Source organism: Pantherophis guttatus, chromosome 5 (assembly GCF_059756535.1).
Source record: "Pantherophis guttatus breed Tessera chromosome 5, ASM5975653v1, whole genome shotgun sequence".
NCBI lineage: Eukaryota > Metazoa > Chordata > Lepidosauria > Squamata > Colubridae > Pantherophis > Pantherophis guttatus.
Window position 1 is genome coordinate 16,680,828 of NC_142067.1, and position 19,183 is coordinate 16,700,010.

Sequence of the window (19,183 nt, forward strand, 5' to 3'; positions counted from 1 at the left end):
TCCTAAAAGGTACTCATGACTTGTATTCGAACTTCCTCCTTCCCTGCATGCTTGCATTTTGGGTACTTGGCAACCTGACCGCATTTATGGCTGTTTGCAGTATCCTGCTGTTATATGATTGAGATTTATGACATTTTTTGGCCAGAAACTGGTGTTTGCTTCTAGTTCCCACCACAAAGCAACCACTGCGAAGAAAAGATTTGCTTCAGAACCACAGTATTCTGTTCACAAGCACAATGTTTGCTTAACAACCGTAACATTTGCTTTGCGACCATCACAATCACTTAACAACCACTGTAAAAAAAGGTCATAAAATCAGCAGGGACAATCATGTGATGACCCACTTAATGACCATCTCGACTTATGACTGTAATTCCAGGCTCAATTATGGTTATAAATTGAGGAGTCACTGTAGTATAGTGATACCTGTGGTGTTGTATTACAGTAGTTCTAGAGCAGCGATGGCTAACCTTTTTGCCATCGTGTGCCAAAAGCAGAGGGAGCGCGGGGGGCCGTGTGCATGTGTGTGGGTGGGGCGCACTGAATTATAGGTACCCATAATTCAGGGCGCCCCACCCACACACATGTGCGTGCAACCCCCCCACAAACCCCCCCGCTTTTGGCATGCACGGTGGGCCCGGTAAGTCTGTTTTATGCCCTCCCCAGGCTCCAGAGGCTTTCTTGGAGCCTGGGGAGGGTGAAAACAGCCTTCCCCACCCCACCCCCGGAAGTCCTCCAGAGGCCGGAAATGGTCCACTTGTTGACTTCCGGTGGGCCCAGAAGGCCCAAAAATCAGATGTGCGCGCCGGAGCTGAGCTAGGGCAACGCTCGCATGCCCACCGATATGGCTCCGCGTGCCATAGGTTTGCCATCCCAGTTCTAGAGTTATACAACAATTTCCAGATGTATTCTTTTGAACTTATCTTTTATCCACCCTAAGCCTTTATACTGACAATGAAATTCATCTCTTTGGTTAATTAAGAATATAATCTTTTTAGTTAAAGGAGGTTCAGTTCTTTTCTTTTTAAGACCGGAACTCTGTTCCTAGCTAATTTATTGCAACCTCGCTTTATTTTAATGGTCTATGATTACAGATACACGTTAAGATATAAGGTATGTGTTTGAACATATTGTATATGTGAAAAAGAACTTGATGTTAACAGAATCCAGCAGTTAAAGTCATATAGTTTACGAGATTGTGTTTTATGTCTTTTTTTAATTTTAAGATTATTTTTGAAAAGTTCTTTTTCTTCTTCTTCTTCTCTCTTTCTCCTTTGGTGCATGGGATTGAACAACTCAGTCAAATGCTGTTTTCCACCCTGTAACAAATAATAATAAAAAGGTCCATTCAAGATGTGTCTGCTTTTGATGTCTGCTGTAAAAGTGTCAATTAAGTCAGAAGGAGAACAAAGGGAGGTAAACACTGATATGGCTTTCATTGGGTCTGCCAGCTTGGAGGATTTTTGCTTCTTTTCCTTTTGAGAAAGAAGTTCTTGTTATCTGCTGCTTTGTTCCTGCTTTGGTTCAATACGCAGTTTCTCTCCAAGTTTTCTGATAAGTTCTGCCAGGTCTTCTGTGTTTTGTGATTTTTCTTCAAGGAGCTCATATCGAAGGCTTGAGATGTCCTGTTTAATTTCTTTCAGCTCACCTGTAAAAGAGAAAAGATCAGAAGGCTTAGGAATATAGGAACCAAAAACCTGTTTCCAGAAGGAAGGTAATAAATAAAACACCAATAATGAAGGTAATGAAACCTTTGCATTATTATTATCATTATTATTATCATCATCATTATTATTATTATTATTATTATTATTATTTAATCTTTAGTGAGATTCACAGCCTTTGAGGCTGGTTAATAGCTCAGCAGCTCGAGTCCTAACCAAGGACCTAGAATTGTTACGGTATCATCGGAGGATGTAAGCTGTTCCGAGTAAGGTGGTTTTTTGTAGAGTCAAAATGTTCAAGTCTGGTAAATTTAGAATTTCTAAATAGCGGGGTAGCCCTTTGGGTATTGCTCCAAGGGCTCCAATTACAATTGGGACAACACATGATTTCTTTTTCCACAGTCGCTCAACTTCAATTTGCAAGTCCCGGTACTTTGTGATTTTTTTTCTTGCTGATTATTATTATTATTATTATTATTATTATTATTATTATTATTATTATTAACAACAACAACAACAACAACAACAAATCTGTTTTTCAAAAGAGGTGGGTTATTCCCCCCCCCCTAGAAATATAGAATCTTTATCAGGAAGAGAAATAAGGTTTAATGTTGGCTCTGGAAGCAGAGCTAATTCTGCCACTATTTTGAATAGCTTCTGCTATTTGATAGTATTTGATAAACATCAGCTATATTGATATTAGGATCCTTCTTCTTCCCAAAGTTGTCCAAGAAGCTTCTTATCCAAGAAACAAAACGTCTTCAAAGAAAAACCAGAAAGTCCAGTTGCCTCTTGAAAAAGCACCTTTGGGACAACCATGACCTCGATGCAGTGGTGAAATTCAAATTTTTTTACTACCAGCTCTGTGGGTGTGGCTTGGTGGGTGTAGTGTGGCTTGGTGGGCATGGCAGAGGAAGGATGCTGCAAAATCTCCATTCCCACCCCACTCCAGGGGAAGGATACTGCAAAATCTCCATTCCCACCCCACTCCAGGGGAAGGATATTGCAAAATCGCCATTCCCACCCCACTCTGGGGCCAGCCAGAGGTGGTATTTGCCGGTTCTCCAAACTACTCAAAATTTCCACTACCAGTTCTCCAGAACCTGTTAGAACCTGCTGGATTTCACCCCTGCCTGGATGACTGATAATTTCCATAGACATCCTTGTCCTTCACATCTACAGTATATGGATCCCTGACAGGAGCTATTTTTAACTTCATTGGGGGTTTTTTTGGCATCAGGTTCAAACACCATCTTTGTTTCCAAGAATGCTATGAGATATAAGACACATTGTACTATTATTTTTTTACAGTGGGAAGTTTTAGCTCCCTGCTTTGGTTTGTCATACTTACAAATGATTGTCGGTCCTTGACTTACAACCGTTCTTTTAACAATCATTCAAAGTTACAATAGCACTGGAAAAAAGTGACTTACGACTGGTCTTCACACTTATGACCATCACAGCATTCTCCTGGTCCCATGATCAAAATTTGGGTACTTGGGAACCAGGGTGTATTTTCAATGGTTGCAGCACTGCGGGGTCATATGATTTCGATTTGTGACCTTCCCAGCTGGCTTCTCTAACAATCAAAGTCTAACCCAAAGCTGGATTGCTGAACGACCATGTGATTCACTTAACAACTGCAGCAGTGGTGGGTTTCAAATTTTTTTAATACCAGTTCTGTGAGTGTGGCTTGGTGGGCATGGCATGGCTTGGTGGGCGTGGCAGGGGAAGGATACTGTAAAATCTCCATTCCCACCCCATTCCAGGGGAAGGTTACTGCAAAATCCCCATTTCCTCCTGATCAGCTGGGTCTTGGGAGGCAGAGAACAGATGGGGGTGAGACCAGTCAGAATTTTTACTACCGGTTCTCCGAACTACTCAAAATTTCCACTACTGATTCTCCAGAACTGGTTAGAACCTGTTGAAACCCACCTCTGAACTGCAGTGATTTACTTAACAATTGTGGCAAAAAAAAAAAAAATTAGGCATGACTCGCTCAACAACCATTTTGCTGAGCAATGGATATTCCGCTCTCAGTTGTGGTGATAAGTTGAGGACTACCTATATTGCACAAGAAAAAGGGTGAGCTTTTCTTTGCTGGTTTGTGTCGTGCCCTGCTTTTCATCCAAAGAGCGCAACCTCATTCTGCCTTTCAAATCTTAGCCTCAAAATTCAGGGAAAGATTAAATTGGGAAACCCATTTCAGAGAAGATGCTAACTGGCCTTATCTTGTCTTGCCTTGCCTCTGACATCAAAGCACAATTTAAGGCCTTAGGACAGACTGGCTGCTCAACATGTCATTCCTTTTGAAAAATCAAGTCTGCTGGAAACTTTCAACATTTTTTTTTTACATCGGAGATCTGGTCCTTTCTTTAGTTTCTCAGTCAAGGGTGGAAATGCTGTTCTATCCACATCTACCAGAGCTCGAATTATGACTTGCAGATTGAGACTCTGTATCCTGTTACAAATTGCAGAGGTCAACTTTCTGGATCCATTGCACATATCCAGGAGGAAAAATAAATAGATATATAAAAGTATTGCCCTCCCGAGTCAATGTTTACTGCTCCTCTGTAATGAGATCACTGGTGGCATTGCCTGCAGAACATATAGCAATAGTAATAGCCATGGTGGCGCAGTGGTTAGAATGAGAACTGCAGGCTACTTCTGCTGACTGCTGGCTGACTGCAATTTGGCACTTCGAATCTCACCAGGCTCAAGGTTGACTCAGCCTTCCATCCTTCCGAGGTCAGTAAAATAAGGACCCAGATTGTTGGGGGCAAGAGGCTGACTCTGTAAACCGCTTAGAGAGGGTTATAAAGCACCATGAAGCGGTATACAAGTCTAAGTTCTATTGCTATTATATACCAGATATATCAGTAATATACCACTATTTTTTTTAGTGTCCCCAAGAAAAAAAAAGATAGCATTTGTGATAAACGGGAATTATTTTGATTTGGGGATTTTTATGTATGTTTGTGTGTTGGAGGAAAAGTTATACAGGTTGTCTTCAATTTACAACAGTTCATTTAGTGACTGTTTGAAATTACAATGGCACTGGAAAAAATGACTTATGACCATTTTTGATACTTATGATCATTGAAGCATCCCCATGGTCATGTGATCAAAATTCAGATGCTTAGCAACTGATTCATATTTATGATGGTTGCAGTGTCCTGGGGGTCATGTAATCATCTTTTGCGACCTTCTGACTGACAAAGTCAATGGGGAAGCCAAATTGACTTAACAACTGTGTTACCAACTTAACAACTGCACTGATTCACTTAACAACTGTGGCAAGAAAGCTCATAAACTGAGACCAAAGTCAGTTAAATGTTTCACTTGGCAACAGAAATTTTGGCCTCAATTGTGGTCATAAGCCAAGGACTACCTATATTTATAGGTGTATTAAGCCCACCCAAGACTCGATGCACTACACTTTGCTGTAATAATGGATTCCTGCATTGGGCAATTAGGTTGGGATCGGGGTGAAATGCTCCCGGTTCGGACCAGATCACCCAATCCGGTAATGATGGCGGCGGGTGGTTCGGAGAACCGGTAGCAAAAAGCCGCCCCACCATGCTCAGCTGAGTCGCACGATCATCAGAGGCTTTTTTTTTTTACTTTTCAAAGCATTTTTTCTACAACCTCTTCTGATGAAAAAATGCTTTTAAAAGTAAAAAATAAAGCCTCTGATGATCGCGCGGCTCAGCTGGGATCCTCAGAGGCTTTTCAAAACATTTTTTTCTGCAACCTCTTGGCCGAAGAGGTGGTAAAAAAAATGTTTTGAAAAGTCTCTGACGATCCCAGCTGAGTTGCCTGATAGTCAGAGAGGCTTTTCAAAGCATTAGAAAAAATGCTTTGAAAAGTTAAAAAAAAAAAAAAAGTTGGCCACGCCCACCGTCACATTATCCCCCACAGAACCGGTAGTAACACATTTTAAATTTCACCCCTGGTTGAGATAAATCTCCAAGATCCCATTCACCTCTTACATTTTCTGCTTTCTACAGCCATGACCTGAAAACTCTGCTTCTGTTATTCATCAATTTGCTAATGAATCTTTGACAGCATGATTTTGAGGAGACACTTCTAGAATTGCACAAGGCTAGTACAGACCATGGATTAAAAATACATGTTTGGCAGCAAAGATACAACTAAAGTCTTGATGATACAAACAAACAAGAAAACTTTCTTATCTAATATTAAGAATTATAGCCATTCTACAATCTTACCTTCATTGACTTCATCACTTTCTCTGTCTACTTGAGCTTTCAGTACATAACGTTTAATAAGACGTTTCATGATCTTCTAGAAAAGAGAAGCATAAAAAAAATTATTTTAGCTTTGATGAAAGGATCCTAATTCTACAAGCTGACTAACGCTTGGCTTGCCCTCCCGGAACTATTCAGAGCCTTGCTATGACCAGACTGATGCTTATACAAATATCGCCGTGTCATGTATATTAGCAGCTCCCAACCTTTTGGGCATCAAGGACTGGTTCCATGGAGAGAGGACCGGAAGGATCGTAGTTTCGCATGCTGCCTGCATCCTGAGGATGGGGCTTTGCTTGTTTGCATGGCCCAGTTTCTGACATGCCGCCACGATGCTGATCCACAGCTCAGGGGTTGGGGACCCATGATGTATATTAAGTATATTAACTCAGAAGCCCCACTGAACATAGTAGAATTTACTGCTTCATACCAAATTTCCCTTATTTCCATAACAATTTCCATAACAAAACCGTAAGAAAGACTGAGCGCCAAAGAATTGAGGCCTTTGAACTATGGTGCTGGAGAAGACTCCTGCAAGTCCCTTGGACTGCAAGGCGATCAAACCGGTCAGTCCTAAAGGAGATCAACCTTGACTGCTCTTTAGAAGGCCAGATCCTGAAGATGAAACTCAAATACTTTGGCCACCTAATGAGAAGGAAGGACTCACTGGAGAAGAGCCTAATGCTGGGAAAGATTGAGAGCAAAAGAAGAAGGGGATGACCGAGAACGAGGTGGCTGGCTGGAGTTACTGAAGCAGTAGGCATGAACTTAAATGGACTCCAGAGGATGGTAGAGGACAGGAAGGCCTGGAGGAACATTGTCCATGGGGTCGCGATGGGTTGAAAATGACTTCGCAACTAACAACAACAATTTCCCTATATTTTTCCATTGACCCAAACTGATGCAGGAGATTCATATTCAGAACAATCCATTAAGAGATTTACTCGGAAGGCCAAGATAAGTTGGCTATTACCCCAAAGGAAAAGGCACAGAATAATGGAAATCAATGAGAGAGAGATGGATTCCACCTTGAAAGTTAGGAAAAACTTCTGAACAATAAGAACAGCCTGTAGAACCAGTTGTTCAAAAAGCTGGTGAGATCTTTTCACTGGATGCATTGAAATGGAGAGTTAGAAGGCCATCTGTCTCAGATGGTTTAATTTAGATTTTCTGAAGAGAACAGGGAATTGGACTCAATGGCCTAGTGGAGACTTTTTATTAATTCATGCGCTGTTGTGATTCAATAGTTAGAACAATTAATCAGTGGAACAACTTGCCTCCAGAGGTTGTGAATGCTCCAACACTGGAAGTTTTAAAGAAGAAATTGGATAATCATTTGTCTGAAGAGGTGTAGGGTTTCCTGCCTGAGCAGAGAGTTGGACTAGAAGACCTCTAAGGTCCCTTTCCAACTCTATTCTTCTATTCTATTGAATCATGGCAATTCCTGAGGGAAGGATTCCGGTATGGCATTTTTCACAGTTGAGTCTTCTCACAAGTTACTTTGTGACTTCTTCATGTAAGACTGAATATGTCTTACACCTTGTACTAAAATTCTGCAGAATTCTGTCTATTGAATTTCCTGGCTGGTTCCAATTGGCTGGATTCCCACTAGATTTGTCACTTACTGAATTAACCCATTTCTTTCAGATCTGCAAAATACAACAAACCATAACCAACCAAACAGGTTGAGTTATGAGACCTGGGTTGTAAAAATAAAGGTATAGTTTTTTTAAAAAATCTAGCGCTTTGCTTTTATATAAAAGCCATCCTAAATTCTACAGTCCAGATCTGGTAGCCCTATATGACAAATTAATTCACAAAAAATATAACCCAGGTTAAACTTGGCTAAGTTCTTCTGAAGATGCCACAATTATGTCTTTAACTGATCTAGTTAAGCATAAGATGCAAATTTGACACTTACCTGGTACTTTCTTTGTGAATTATTTGAACTGTTTAAGTCGATATCATCTGTACTTCTTATATTTGGTAGCTTATTATGCTCCATCTGAAAATAAGAAATAATGAGAAGTTTTCTTAGATAATTCCATTTTTTCCCCCCTTTTTTCTACCTGCTGGATATTTCAAAGAAGATAAGCAAGGAACCCCCAAATATAAGCCAAGGAAAAATAGGTGAATGTTTTTATTTAGTGGTACAATTTTATTAATTGTCACCAACTAACAACTGGGTTCTGTATAGATATGTCACTCCAATTTATTTTCTCTCATTTCATGACCTTTTGTATCCAGTCTTCTGTATTATCTTTTTATCTAGGAACTTGATGGTAGATTTTGAGGATCCAGGCTCTCTGCTTCACTAAATTAACATGGTTACGTTCTCATCACCACTCTATAAAGCCTTAGTAAGACCACACCTAGAATACTGCATCCAGTTTTGGTCACCACTCTATAAAAAAGATGCTGAGACTCTAGAAAAAGTGCAGAGAAGAGCAACCAGGATGATTAGGGGACTAGAGGCTAAAACATACGATGAATGGTTGCAGGAACTGGGCATGGCTAGTCCAGTGAAGAAAAGGACCAGGGGACACATGATAGCAGAGTTCCAATATTTGACGCGCTACCCCAGAGAGGAAGGGGTCAAGCTATTTTCCAAGGACCTGAAGACCAGACAAGGAATAACGGATGGGAACTGATTAAGGATATATTCAACCTGGAAATAAGGAGAAATGTTCTGACAGTGAGAAAAATCAGCCAATGGAACAGCTTGCCTTCGGACGTTATGGGAGCTTCATCAGTGGAGGCTTTCAAGAAGAGATTGGACTGCCATTTATCAGAAATGGTGCAGGGTCTCCCGCTTGGGCAGGGGGTTGGACTAGATGACCTACAAGGTCCTTTCCAACTCTGTTAATCTAATCAAATGTTCACATGGATCAAAGTATTTTCAAAAACTAATCACATTTTATATTTGCTGGAGTACTTTATTTCCCCAAATGACTGAAGCTTTAGCTACAAACATGATAAAGGAAGAGCAACCTATCATATCAAACATAATAACTATTAGACATGAGCTCCAAAATATTGATCATTTTATTTATTAATCCGTAAGAGCTTTAGAAGAGAAAAAAAAATAAGCATCTCCTTCTTCATTCCTCTTTTTCCTTTGCATTCCCCTAAGCGGAAAATTGATATTCTTAAGAAAAAATAGCTTGATTTCTCCTTATTTTCTTCATTTTAAGGATAGAAAGCTTAACATGCAAATTGGAGTATTCCTTAATAAATGTGATTTGTCCCTTTGGATATCCATTTATAAATTCTCTCAATTAGCTTAATTCTACTTGCATACGTACATCCTGATACATGTAGATTCTGAAGAATAGACCAAGGATTTTAACTAACATTGCCTTCATTTTCTCCTCTAACTACCACATAATTACCAAATTCCATCTAAAACATGTGTTTTTCATCCAGATGCATCAAGTATGATGTTTTTTCTTTAGAAATTCAGTTCTTGGAAGAGCAGTTTTCAGGAAGCAAAATCTCACAGGAATCCTTCATGTTCTGGAATATGAGAATCTTCTCACTAACACTCTCTCTAAGCAAATTGTTTATAGGAACAGTTATTTTTAGTGTTATGCAGAAAAACTATCCTCTATTTTTCATTTCTAACTCTCTCTCGTGAAAGAGAATTTCCTTTCTAAGATTTGTTTCAGAAAAGAAGACTGGAGCATTTACAGCTGTTTAGTTCTAAAGTCAACAAGATATGCACCAATTCCTACTTTTCACATAAAATCATCTCTTCGGCACTCTACAGTTCTCCTGATTTCTCATGCTTCCGTGAAGAAGTCATAATAAGGGAAACTTCATCCATGGGGAGAGCTTTCTAATTCAAGGTGATGGAAAGATCAGGGCCGCCAGCAAGAGCAGGGACCTCCTACAATAATGCTCAAAACTACCACTAAAAGAAAGTCAGAAATAATTCTCAGTCCCTCTGAAAGTAAGACATAAAAAGCAGAAGGCAGATTTCATGAGGCAGTTGCATTCAATTGTTTCAGTGTAATAATATTTCAACACTGGCTGTTAAATTTTAAAAGGTCCAAGTGAAATTACATTGCATTACAGTCTTTGAACACGTGGTGGCAGGATGCACAAAGTCAGTACACTTTCCAATTGTCTAATAGTCTAAAAGCTGGCTTTAAACAATGCTAAGTATGCTGCCTCATTTCCTGAAACAGTAGGGTAGCAGTGTAATAGCCGCTGATTTTACTTGCTGAAAGCTCACCTCCTGAGGCAGCCATTGTGTTGAATGGTGTAGAAATAGCACCTATTTCCTCCTCCAACTCAAACTATGAAAAATATACAATTCTAGTATGTGGCAGCTGGTTACCTGATTCATCTCAGCATCCTCCTGGAAACCCTTCACGTGGCAAAACAGTAGTTTAAAAATCCATGTCTTTATTCTGAGGGAAAAGTACAGCAGAGATTTGGGGCTGGGCACCAGATTGAAAGGGACAGGAAGAGTTCGGCCTTCCTCAAAATAAGAAAACCAGAGTTTTGCTCTGGCAAACTTCCATTCTACATCGGCATCATCCTGAAAGGCAGAGAAAACAGTCAGTCAGTGGTTACCTGAAACAGTGGTACACAAAAGAGAATATACACTTGTTTAGAGCTGCAAATTTGTCTAAATTCCTACAAATGCACTCTCTCTCTCTGTCTGTGTGTGTCTCTCTCTTTCTCTCACACACACTCACACTCAGTCACACACACACACACACACACACACACACACACACTTTTTAATATATGTACGAGCAGTGCAGTGACCTAGATCTTAAGATGCTCATTTCATATTCAGGAGGTTGAGATTTCAATTCTAGGCAGTGGCAGATATTTCTCTTTCTGGGCTCAAAGAGAAAATATCTGCTGCGAACTGCATGTAGGTGTCAGGAAGGGAATCTGGCCAGTAAACGTTTAGCTCCATTCAGTCGCCCCGACTCCACCCCAATGCAAGGGGTTACAGGATTGTAAAAAGAAATAGATAGATGCCATTCTTCAAAATCTACATTTTGTCAGGGTGATCTATATTAGGTTTTGGAGCTGGCTATAAATATTGTTAAATAAACACATGAAATGCAAATACATTAAATATACAATTAACTATAATTATTAAAAAGCACAACACTAAAACAACAAAATAAAAGCAGCAACCTGAATGCAAATTTCTGAGCAGCAAGATGTTAGAAAATTAGCACACTGATTGAGTGATTCAAACAAAACTTCTTTGCTCGGTGCTAAGAAATAAAAACTGGTTTCCTTAGTGCAGAAAATACTTCTCTTTTTTCCAGTATATTAGCTTATTTTGTCAGGTGATTCTTTCTGGCATTTAGTTAAAATCCTTTTTTATTTTTTCCTGCTCTTTTATGTCTTATGTTCCAAAATGGCAGAGAACTATCTACTGTAGCTATAGCTTCAGAAGGTGAGTAATACATCATTTTTAATAGCCTCTTCCCCAAGCTAACACCCTTCAACTTTTCTTCACAGGCCTTAGCGTGCAGGCTATGTATCATCTCTTTTCTCTTCTTCTGGACCTGTTCTAGCCTGTCAACATCTTTCTTAAATTACAGTGTCTAAAACTAGGTATAAAAGTATCAGAATAGTCTTGCTGGATTTGGCCAGAACATAATTCTGTCCCCAGGAAGCAACACCCAAAAGCATTCAGGAAGCTCTCATGACAATCTTCCAGAACCAGCCTTGGCCAAAACAGAAGACTGATGCAAATATAGAGTTTTATTGCTGAATACTCATATTTAACTATCAGCAGAGCCATAAATATAATTTTAATGAACAGTAATAATTTTAAAGAAAAGCTCTATTAGCTCAAAGACTGCTTCTATGCTACAATGTTTCCTGTGTTTGTTTATTAGCATGGCTGTAGTTCCTAATTAAGAATATGTACAACATTTTCATGTCTCTGAGGAAAGCCCATATCAGTTTAATCAAAATATTACCTCAATTTCCTGGAAGGAACTATTGATCATTGCGATAAGCATGTTCAACAAAACAATAACCATGGTGACATTATAAACACCATAAAGGACATAGCCAATATTTTCAATAAATTTGTGGTTATAATTTATGACCACAGATTTTACTTCGGAAAGTCCAAATATTGCCCAGAACAAAGTCTTGAAGCTTTCTTCCACTCTGAAAAAAAAAAAAAGAATAAATAGAAGCATGAACAAATCTTGCAAAAGATCTAGAAAAATTGAACTGCATTAGCAGCAATTTGCCTATCTTTAATTAATAGTCCTTGAAAATATATTATGTCATGGATGGTATTTGCAGGATACGTGTTGTATATTTGTACAGGTAGTCCTCGACTTATGAGCACAAATAAGCCCAAAATTTCTGTTGCTAAGTAAGACAGTTATTAAGTGAGTTTTGCTCCATTTTACAACTTTTCTTGGTACATTTGTTAAGTGAATCACTGCAGTTCAGGGGTGGATTCTACTTACCTTTACTACCAGTTCGCAATGAGACTGCATGTGCTTCTGCGCATATCACCCATGATGACATTGTGATGGGTGGGCGGAGCCTCCTGCCGGTTTTACTACCGGTTCTATAGAACCGGACTGAACCGGGAGCAACCCACCACTGGACTAGAACTCCCAGTCTCCTGATAGGCCCAATGTCATCTAGTTCAGTGGTGGGTTTCAAAAATGTTTATTACCGGTTCTGTGTGTGTAGCTTGGTGGGTGTGGCTTGGTGGGCATGGCAGGGGAGGGATATTGCAAAATCCCCATTTCCTCCCAATCAGCTGGGACTTGGGAGGCAGAAAATAGATGGGGGCGGGGCTAGTCAGTATATTTACTACCGGTTCTCTGAACTACTCAAAATTTCCGCTACCGGTTCTCCAGAACTGGTCAGAACCTGCTGAAACCCACCTCTGCTGCAGTTGTAACATGATTAAGCGAAACTCGCTAACTTTGCTTGTCAGAAGATTTCAAAAGGCGATCACATGACCTCTGGACACTGCAACCATCATAAATATGAGCCAAGTGCAAAGCGTCTGAATTTTGATTACATGACCATGAGAATGCTGCAGTGGTCGTAAGTGTGAAAAATGGTCATAAATCACTTTTTTCAATCCCATTGTAACTTCAAATGGTCACTAAATGAACTGTTGTAAGTCATGGACTACCTGTATATCCAAAATTGGAAGATGAAGGTGCATTGTCACAATCTAAAGCCCACCCGTTTCCACCTGTATCAACGCCGTACTAACATCCAAAGGTGGTGTGACATCACACCTATCATCTTGCATTTTTTGACTCTTCCTTGTGAATACACACAAATGTCTCAATGAATTGGGCATGTCAAATTTTTCAACTTTCAATTTCCAAACATTAGGGATTCTCAAAAGTTGTGATATGTCTTGGGGATTGTAAAGATATTTCGGTTACTTTAATAGAATTTAGATGTGCTTGGTAAGCAACTACATGAATATCATAACTTTTTAACACTTTGTTTCTTTCATTTGATAATATATTGAACTTCTAGGCCTCAATTGTTTTGGGTGGATCACAACAATAAAAAAAATATAATAACATAAACATCAATCGTTTTAAAAGTTTAAGTGAGACATGATCAGATGTTGCTAGAAAAAAAAGGAAAAATGCAATTATTTTGGCAAGTCAAAAGTAGAAATGTTTCTAGTCGTCTAATATACCGCTCTTTTTTTCTTCTTTTAAATATAATTGCCTTCCTTTTTTCTACATGTTTACATTTTCTTAGCATATTTGAAAGAAATGGGCATGTTCTGGCATGATCTGATTTGGACATTTTCTTAATATCCTTTTACATAATAACAGCAATCTCAATCTTTTTGAATGTTGTTCCTGATGAAACCACAACAATACTATCCACAAACACAAAAAAATCAGTACTGGATTGGGGAAAAAACTAATGCTTCAATAACACCAAAATGGGACAGAAAGAATATAAAGAGAAACAAAATAGAGCAATTAGAACTGAAGTTTGTTAGTCAGCATAAAATGTTGGATAACGAAAGGAAAACAATACATCTGGGAATGAGTGTAAATAAATCCAAAATATAGTTGGAGGCACAGGTGGAGAATTGATTAAAATTCCAAACTGCAACAATTTACAGTATGAATTTTGATACAGTTTATTTCATAATGCACAATGTTGGATTTAGGATTTTAAGATTCTCTGTATAGAGATAGTCCTTGGAGGAAGATGTGCTGGATATGTTCACCATTTTGGACTGTTTGTAAAAATAATAAAGGCAGGATACAAATAAATAAATGAATAAATTAACTAAATGCATGCTAACACATCTGCATCAGAATATTGAATTTTTACAGAGTAAAGAATATGAAATGTATTTCATAATTTTTTTTCTGCTTAATATCTCTTCTTAGGAAAATGTACAGGCACCATAGTTCCGCTTTCTCTAATAATCTCATCAATCCATTTTATGGCAATCTAACAAAATACAGTAGTATGAAAAAAAATCACACTGATTAAAAGCAGTGATCCTTCCTCATTCATGAAAACGTTCACCTAATCCGATTTCACAGATCTGAAGGCATCAATATTAACAGCATAAAAACGGTACAGCAGAGAAATGTTTTAGGGTCAGCAACCGTAGCTAACTATGACAAGGGAATCAAATACATTCTGCTCACACTAAGAATGTTACAAAATCAAAAATACTTAATCCAGTTGAGTGCCTTCCAATACAATCATTCACAGATTCCACAAGGATTAACTTACGTAGTAAATGCTTCATTCTGCTTTGCTCCCAAGTAATAGGAATAGAGATTAAACATTCCTATCATGAAGGCCACAAAAACCATGATAAATATGACCATGAACTTGAAAATGTCTTTCACAGTTCTACCAAGTGATATCTGCAAGGGTCCAAAGCTTTCGTTGGCTGGCAAAATATAGGCGATGCGTGAGAAACTTAAAACCACAGCAATTGCATACAAGCCTTCGGATATGATTTGAGGGTCAGATGGATCCCAGTCTATTCTTGCTAAAAAGAAAGAAATAGAAGAATTTTAGTTTAATATGTTGAGCTTTGGTCCTCCTACATCAGAGGTGGGTTTCAGCAGGTTCTGACCAGTTCTGGAGAACCGGTAGTAAAAATTCTGACTGGCCCCGCCCCCATCTATTCTCTGCTTACCAAGTCTCAGCTGATCAGAAGGAAATGGGGATTTTGCAGTATCCTTCCCCTGCCACACCCACCAAGCCACGCCTGCCAAGCCATGCCACGCCCGCCAAGCCATGCCCACAGAAACGGTAGTAAAATTTGAAACCCACCACTGTCCTACATGCCTGCTCAAAACATTAGGTCAACCACAGTACAGCTAGTCCTCAATTTACGTTCATTTAGTGACTGTTTGAAGTTACAACAGCACTGAAACGACAATTTTTCACACTTATGACCATTGTATTACTACCTGTAGCCTAGGTATCATTTAACCTTGTATGAAATAAGACAACTGAGGAAATGAGAGGATCTTCCTTTGTTCTGGAACTGAGTTCAAGCAACAATCTTCAGAAGTGTGTCTCTTTGACTTCAATACTGTTTACATTCAGGTTTGCAATGAACACGTCACTTTTCCCGCAGATTATGGCTGATAAACTTGGTGAATAAATTATGGCATCTCATAAAATGAGTTAAATCAACCTTTTATATCCTGCTGCTTTTTATTATAAGTTGGGGTTGCAACTTTTTTGCAACTCCCAGCCAGTGAAGGACAAGAAAGCTAGAATTTTGAGAGTCGCTGTCTCATCAGATCCAGAAGGTGTCATATTTTTTAAAAAATATTTTAAAAACTGCCGTATATTATCTGGAGATGGCTTGTTTATAACGTCTTGCTGATATTTACTTTATAGCATTTAATTTACTTTCATGGCCATTCAGTAAAACCTCTTTTACTTTAGAAGCAAAAGGGCACGTTTATCTGGTATTATTCTGTTTCATTTCTAAGATAAGTCAAGTCTGGTTAAAAAAAATTGAGGCTTATTTTTGGATGGATTTATATATAAGTATATACGGTATATTTCAATTCTGAATAATATAAATTCATATTTGGAAGGAAATAAAACGTTAGTTTAGCTCTATAGTATAAATCTGAGCTGCTCACCCAAAGTGTAGTACTTTATCCTGGGATCCAATATTGCAGTTGTATTAGCGTCAACAATATTCTGGGCTCTAGAAGCGTGCCAGAAGGCCATGAACCTGGCAATGAATGAGGCTGCAAAAATAGCCAACATACCAAAATCTAGCATATTCCACAACTCAAAAAGATATTCCTTGGGACCTTGGGACCAAATTTCTTTGCATTCAGCCCATATCATACCTAAAAGAAGAAAGAAGAAAACAGGACATTAGCTTTAGACTTCGTGCCTCTCCTTACCTTCAAAAGACTCTGAACATGGTACACAACAGTCAAAAGAACAGAGATGGGGGTGGACAGGGGAGAGTTAGCTGAAGCATGATCTGTACTTGTAAGTGCAGACCGGCTGCCAAGCGCCAGAATAGAATAGAATAGAATAGAATAGAATAGAATAGAATAGAATAGAATAGAATAGAATAGAATAGAATAGAATAGAATAGAATAGAATAGAATAGAATAGAATAGAACAGAACAGAACAGAACAGAACAGAATTCTTTATTGGCCAAGTGTGATTGGACACACAAGGAATTTGTCTTGGTGCATATGCTCTCAGTGTACATAAAAGAAAAGATACGTTCATCAAGAATCATAAGGTACAACACTTAATTATAGTCATAGGGTACAAATAAGCAGGATACAAGCAATAAAATTACAGTCATAAGTGGGAGGAGATGGGTGATAGGAACGATGAGAAGATTAATAGTAGTGCAGACTTAGTGAATAGTTTGAGAATGTTGAGGGAATTATTTGTTTAGCAGAGTGATGGCGTTCAGAGAAAAAACTGTTCTTGTGTCTAGTTGTTCTGATGTGCAGTGCTTTATAGCGTCGTTTTGAGGGTAGGAGTTGAAACAGTTTATATCCAGGAGGCAAGGGGTCTGTAAATATTTTCACAGGCCTCATTTGGACTTGTGCAGTATACAAGTCCTCAATGGAAGGCAGGTTGGTAGCCATTGTTTTTTCTGCAGTTTTAATTATCCTCTGAAGTCTGTGTCTATCTTGTTGATCACACAACCGTGGGGACCCTGTAATGGCCATAACTTTGAGGACTGAGCATAAGTACCATATGTTCAGTGCTGTCATGACTTTGAATGGTCATCGAATGGTCATTAAGTGAGACGTGTCTATGGTTCTCACAGTCAGAATTTTTTTTCTTATTTCAGGTCTGGTTCTCCCTCTGTAAAGTCTCCACACCTAGTTAATCTCTGAGAGTTATGCAGAATAAATACCTACACTCTGTTATAGACCTTCAAGGATTTGAAAGCTCTTGTTATCTCTCTCCTTAACCTTCTCTTCTTTAGGTCAAACATATCTAAGTTCTTCATCACTTTCCATAGAACCATCATCATGTTAATTGGTTTTTCTCTGCATTCTTTCCAGTTCCTTAAGTTCCAGATCTTGCTTGAATTGTAGTGATCAGAACTGGACACAGGGGTAATCTGACCAGCATAGAGCAGAACTATTATTTCCCCTTATGTCACCATTCTACCTCTGTTGATGCAACTCAAGACTGCTATCAAGATTCTCAATCATCCAGGTCACGATTGTCCCAAAACTGCTTTTCCAAAAGGCAACTAGATGTTCTTGTTTTTTTTTTCCTCCATGAAAACGTTTCCCTTCTCATTCCAGAAGCTTCTTCAATTCAGTGAACTGAACTTCAATGAACTGAAGGAGCTTCTTGGATGGCAAGCTAAACATTTTCAAGGGAAAAAACCAAGAAAGTCTAATTGCCTTTTGGAAAAGCACCTAGGGGACAACCCAAGACTGCATTAATTCTTTTGACAACTGCAGCACAATTCTGGCTCATGCTTAGCCTATGTTCTACCAGGTTACTTATAACCTTCTCATAGGTACCATTCCTGAGACAAATGTCATCTATTTTGTCACCTGTGCATCAAGTTTTTCCTACCTAAGTCCTGAACACTACATTTTTTTCATGACTGATTTGAATTTTGGTGTAAAGGGCCCAATGGTTAATTCTATCAAGATTCTTTTAAGTCTTGTGTCTGTCTTCTGAAGTATTAGTGTTCTCCTCCAGCAAAAAAAAAACAAAAAAACCCCCACCCCCCAAAAAGCAGTAAATTCAGTATAGCAAGCTTTATATTTTTAAGAAACCTATACTGGCTTCTAGCAATATCCTTATTTCATTCTAAGTGTCTGTAGTGCTTGATTATCTTTTTCTAGGATTTTGTCAGGTAGTGGTATGAGATTGATCAGCCTAGAGCTTCCTGAGTCCACTTTGCCTATTTTGAAGATAAGAAAAAAATATTCATTCTTCACCAATCTTCCAATATTTCCAAACCAGTGGTGAAATCCAATTTTTTTTACTACCGGTTCTGTGGGCGTGGCTTGCTGGATGTGGTGTGGCTTGGTGGGCGTGGCTTGGTGGGTGTGGCAGGGGAAGGATACTGCAAAATCTCCATTCCCACCCTACTCTGGGCTAGCCAGAGGTGGTATTTGCCGGTTCTCCGAATTACTCAAAATTTCCGCTACCGGTTCTCCAGAACCTGTCAGAACCTGCTGGATTTCACCCCTGCTTCCAACTGTATTTGACAAAACAGTCAAAGGTTCTAAGATCACGTCCACCAGTTCCTTAGCCCTCTGGGATTCATTCAAAACAGCCAGGTGTTCCTTCACCAATTATTTACCTATTCTGACCTATTTTGTTCTACGGCCTTATGGTGTGGCTTCCTAATACTTTCTAATGCTGTGATCCATCTCCCTCCAAAATAAGCTAAACAAAACTGCTTTAGCAAGCAAGGAGGTACAGTTGTTTTTGCAGAAAGCAAGGGGGTGTGGTGCAGCTGTTTATGCAGAACCCATAAACATTTTTTCTTAGGATCGATTGAGAACAGCCCAATTAGTTGAGTTGTAATGTAAGGAAGTGGAGGGGGGGGAGGAAGGGAGGGAAATGTGTGAGACAAAGAACAGACTGAATAGATCAAGACCTGGATGTCAGATCTATTTTATTACAAAAGTTACAAACTTTCCCTTTTCAGCACAGCTGAGATTTATTTGACCTGAATATTAAATCTAAAGTAGAATTGCTCTGAACTGCGTTCCTTGTAGAACCATTATGAT

At 38.9% G+C, this 19,183-nt stretch overlaps 1 protein-coding gene across 2 annotated transcripts in view; it reads right to left on the bottom strand.

The window, feature by feature from the left end:
- Positions 1-1,016: 1,016 nt before the first annotated feature.
- Positions 1,017-19,183, bottom strand: part of TRPC6 (transient receptor potential cation channel subfamily C member 6) — a 74,868-nt gene continuing 56,701 nt past the window's right edge. Inside the window, exons 6-12 of one of the 2 annotated variants that reach the window (XM_034408935.3) lie at positions 16,072-16,287; positions 14,690-14,954; positions 11,899-12,094; positions 10,278-10,481; positions 7,857-7,940; positions 5,897-5,972; positions 1,017-1,648 (exon numbers count right to left, since the gene is read on the bottom strand). In XM_034408935.3, coding sequence (XP_034264826.1) covers positions 1,497-1,648; positions 5,897-5,972; positions 7,857-7,940; positions 10,278-10,481; positions 11,899-12,094; positions 14,690-14,954; positions 16,072-16,287 — 1,193 coding nt within the window. In that variant the 3' untranslated portion in view covers positions 1,017-1,496. The remainder of the gene's footprint in view (positions 1,649-5,896; positions 5,973-7,856; positions 7,941-10,277; positions 10,482-11,898; positions 12,095-14,689; positions 14,955-16,071; positions 16,288-19,183) is intronic. The other variant, XM_034408945.3, reaches the window with a different exon arrangement.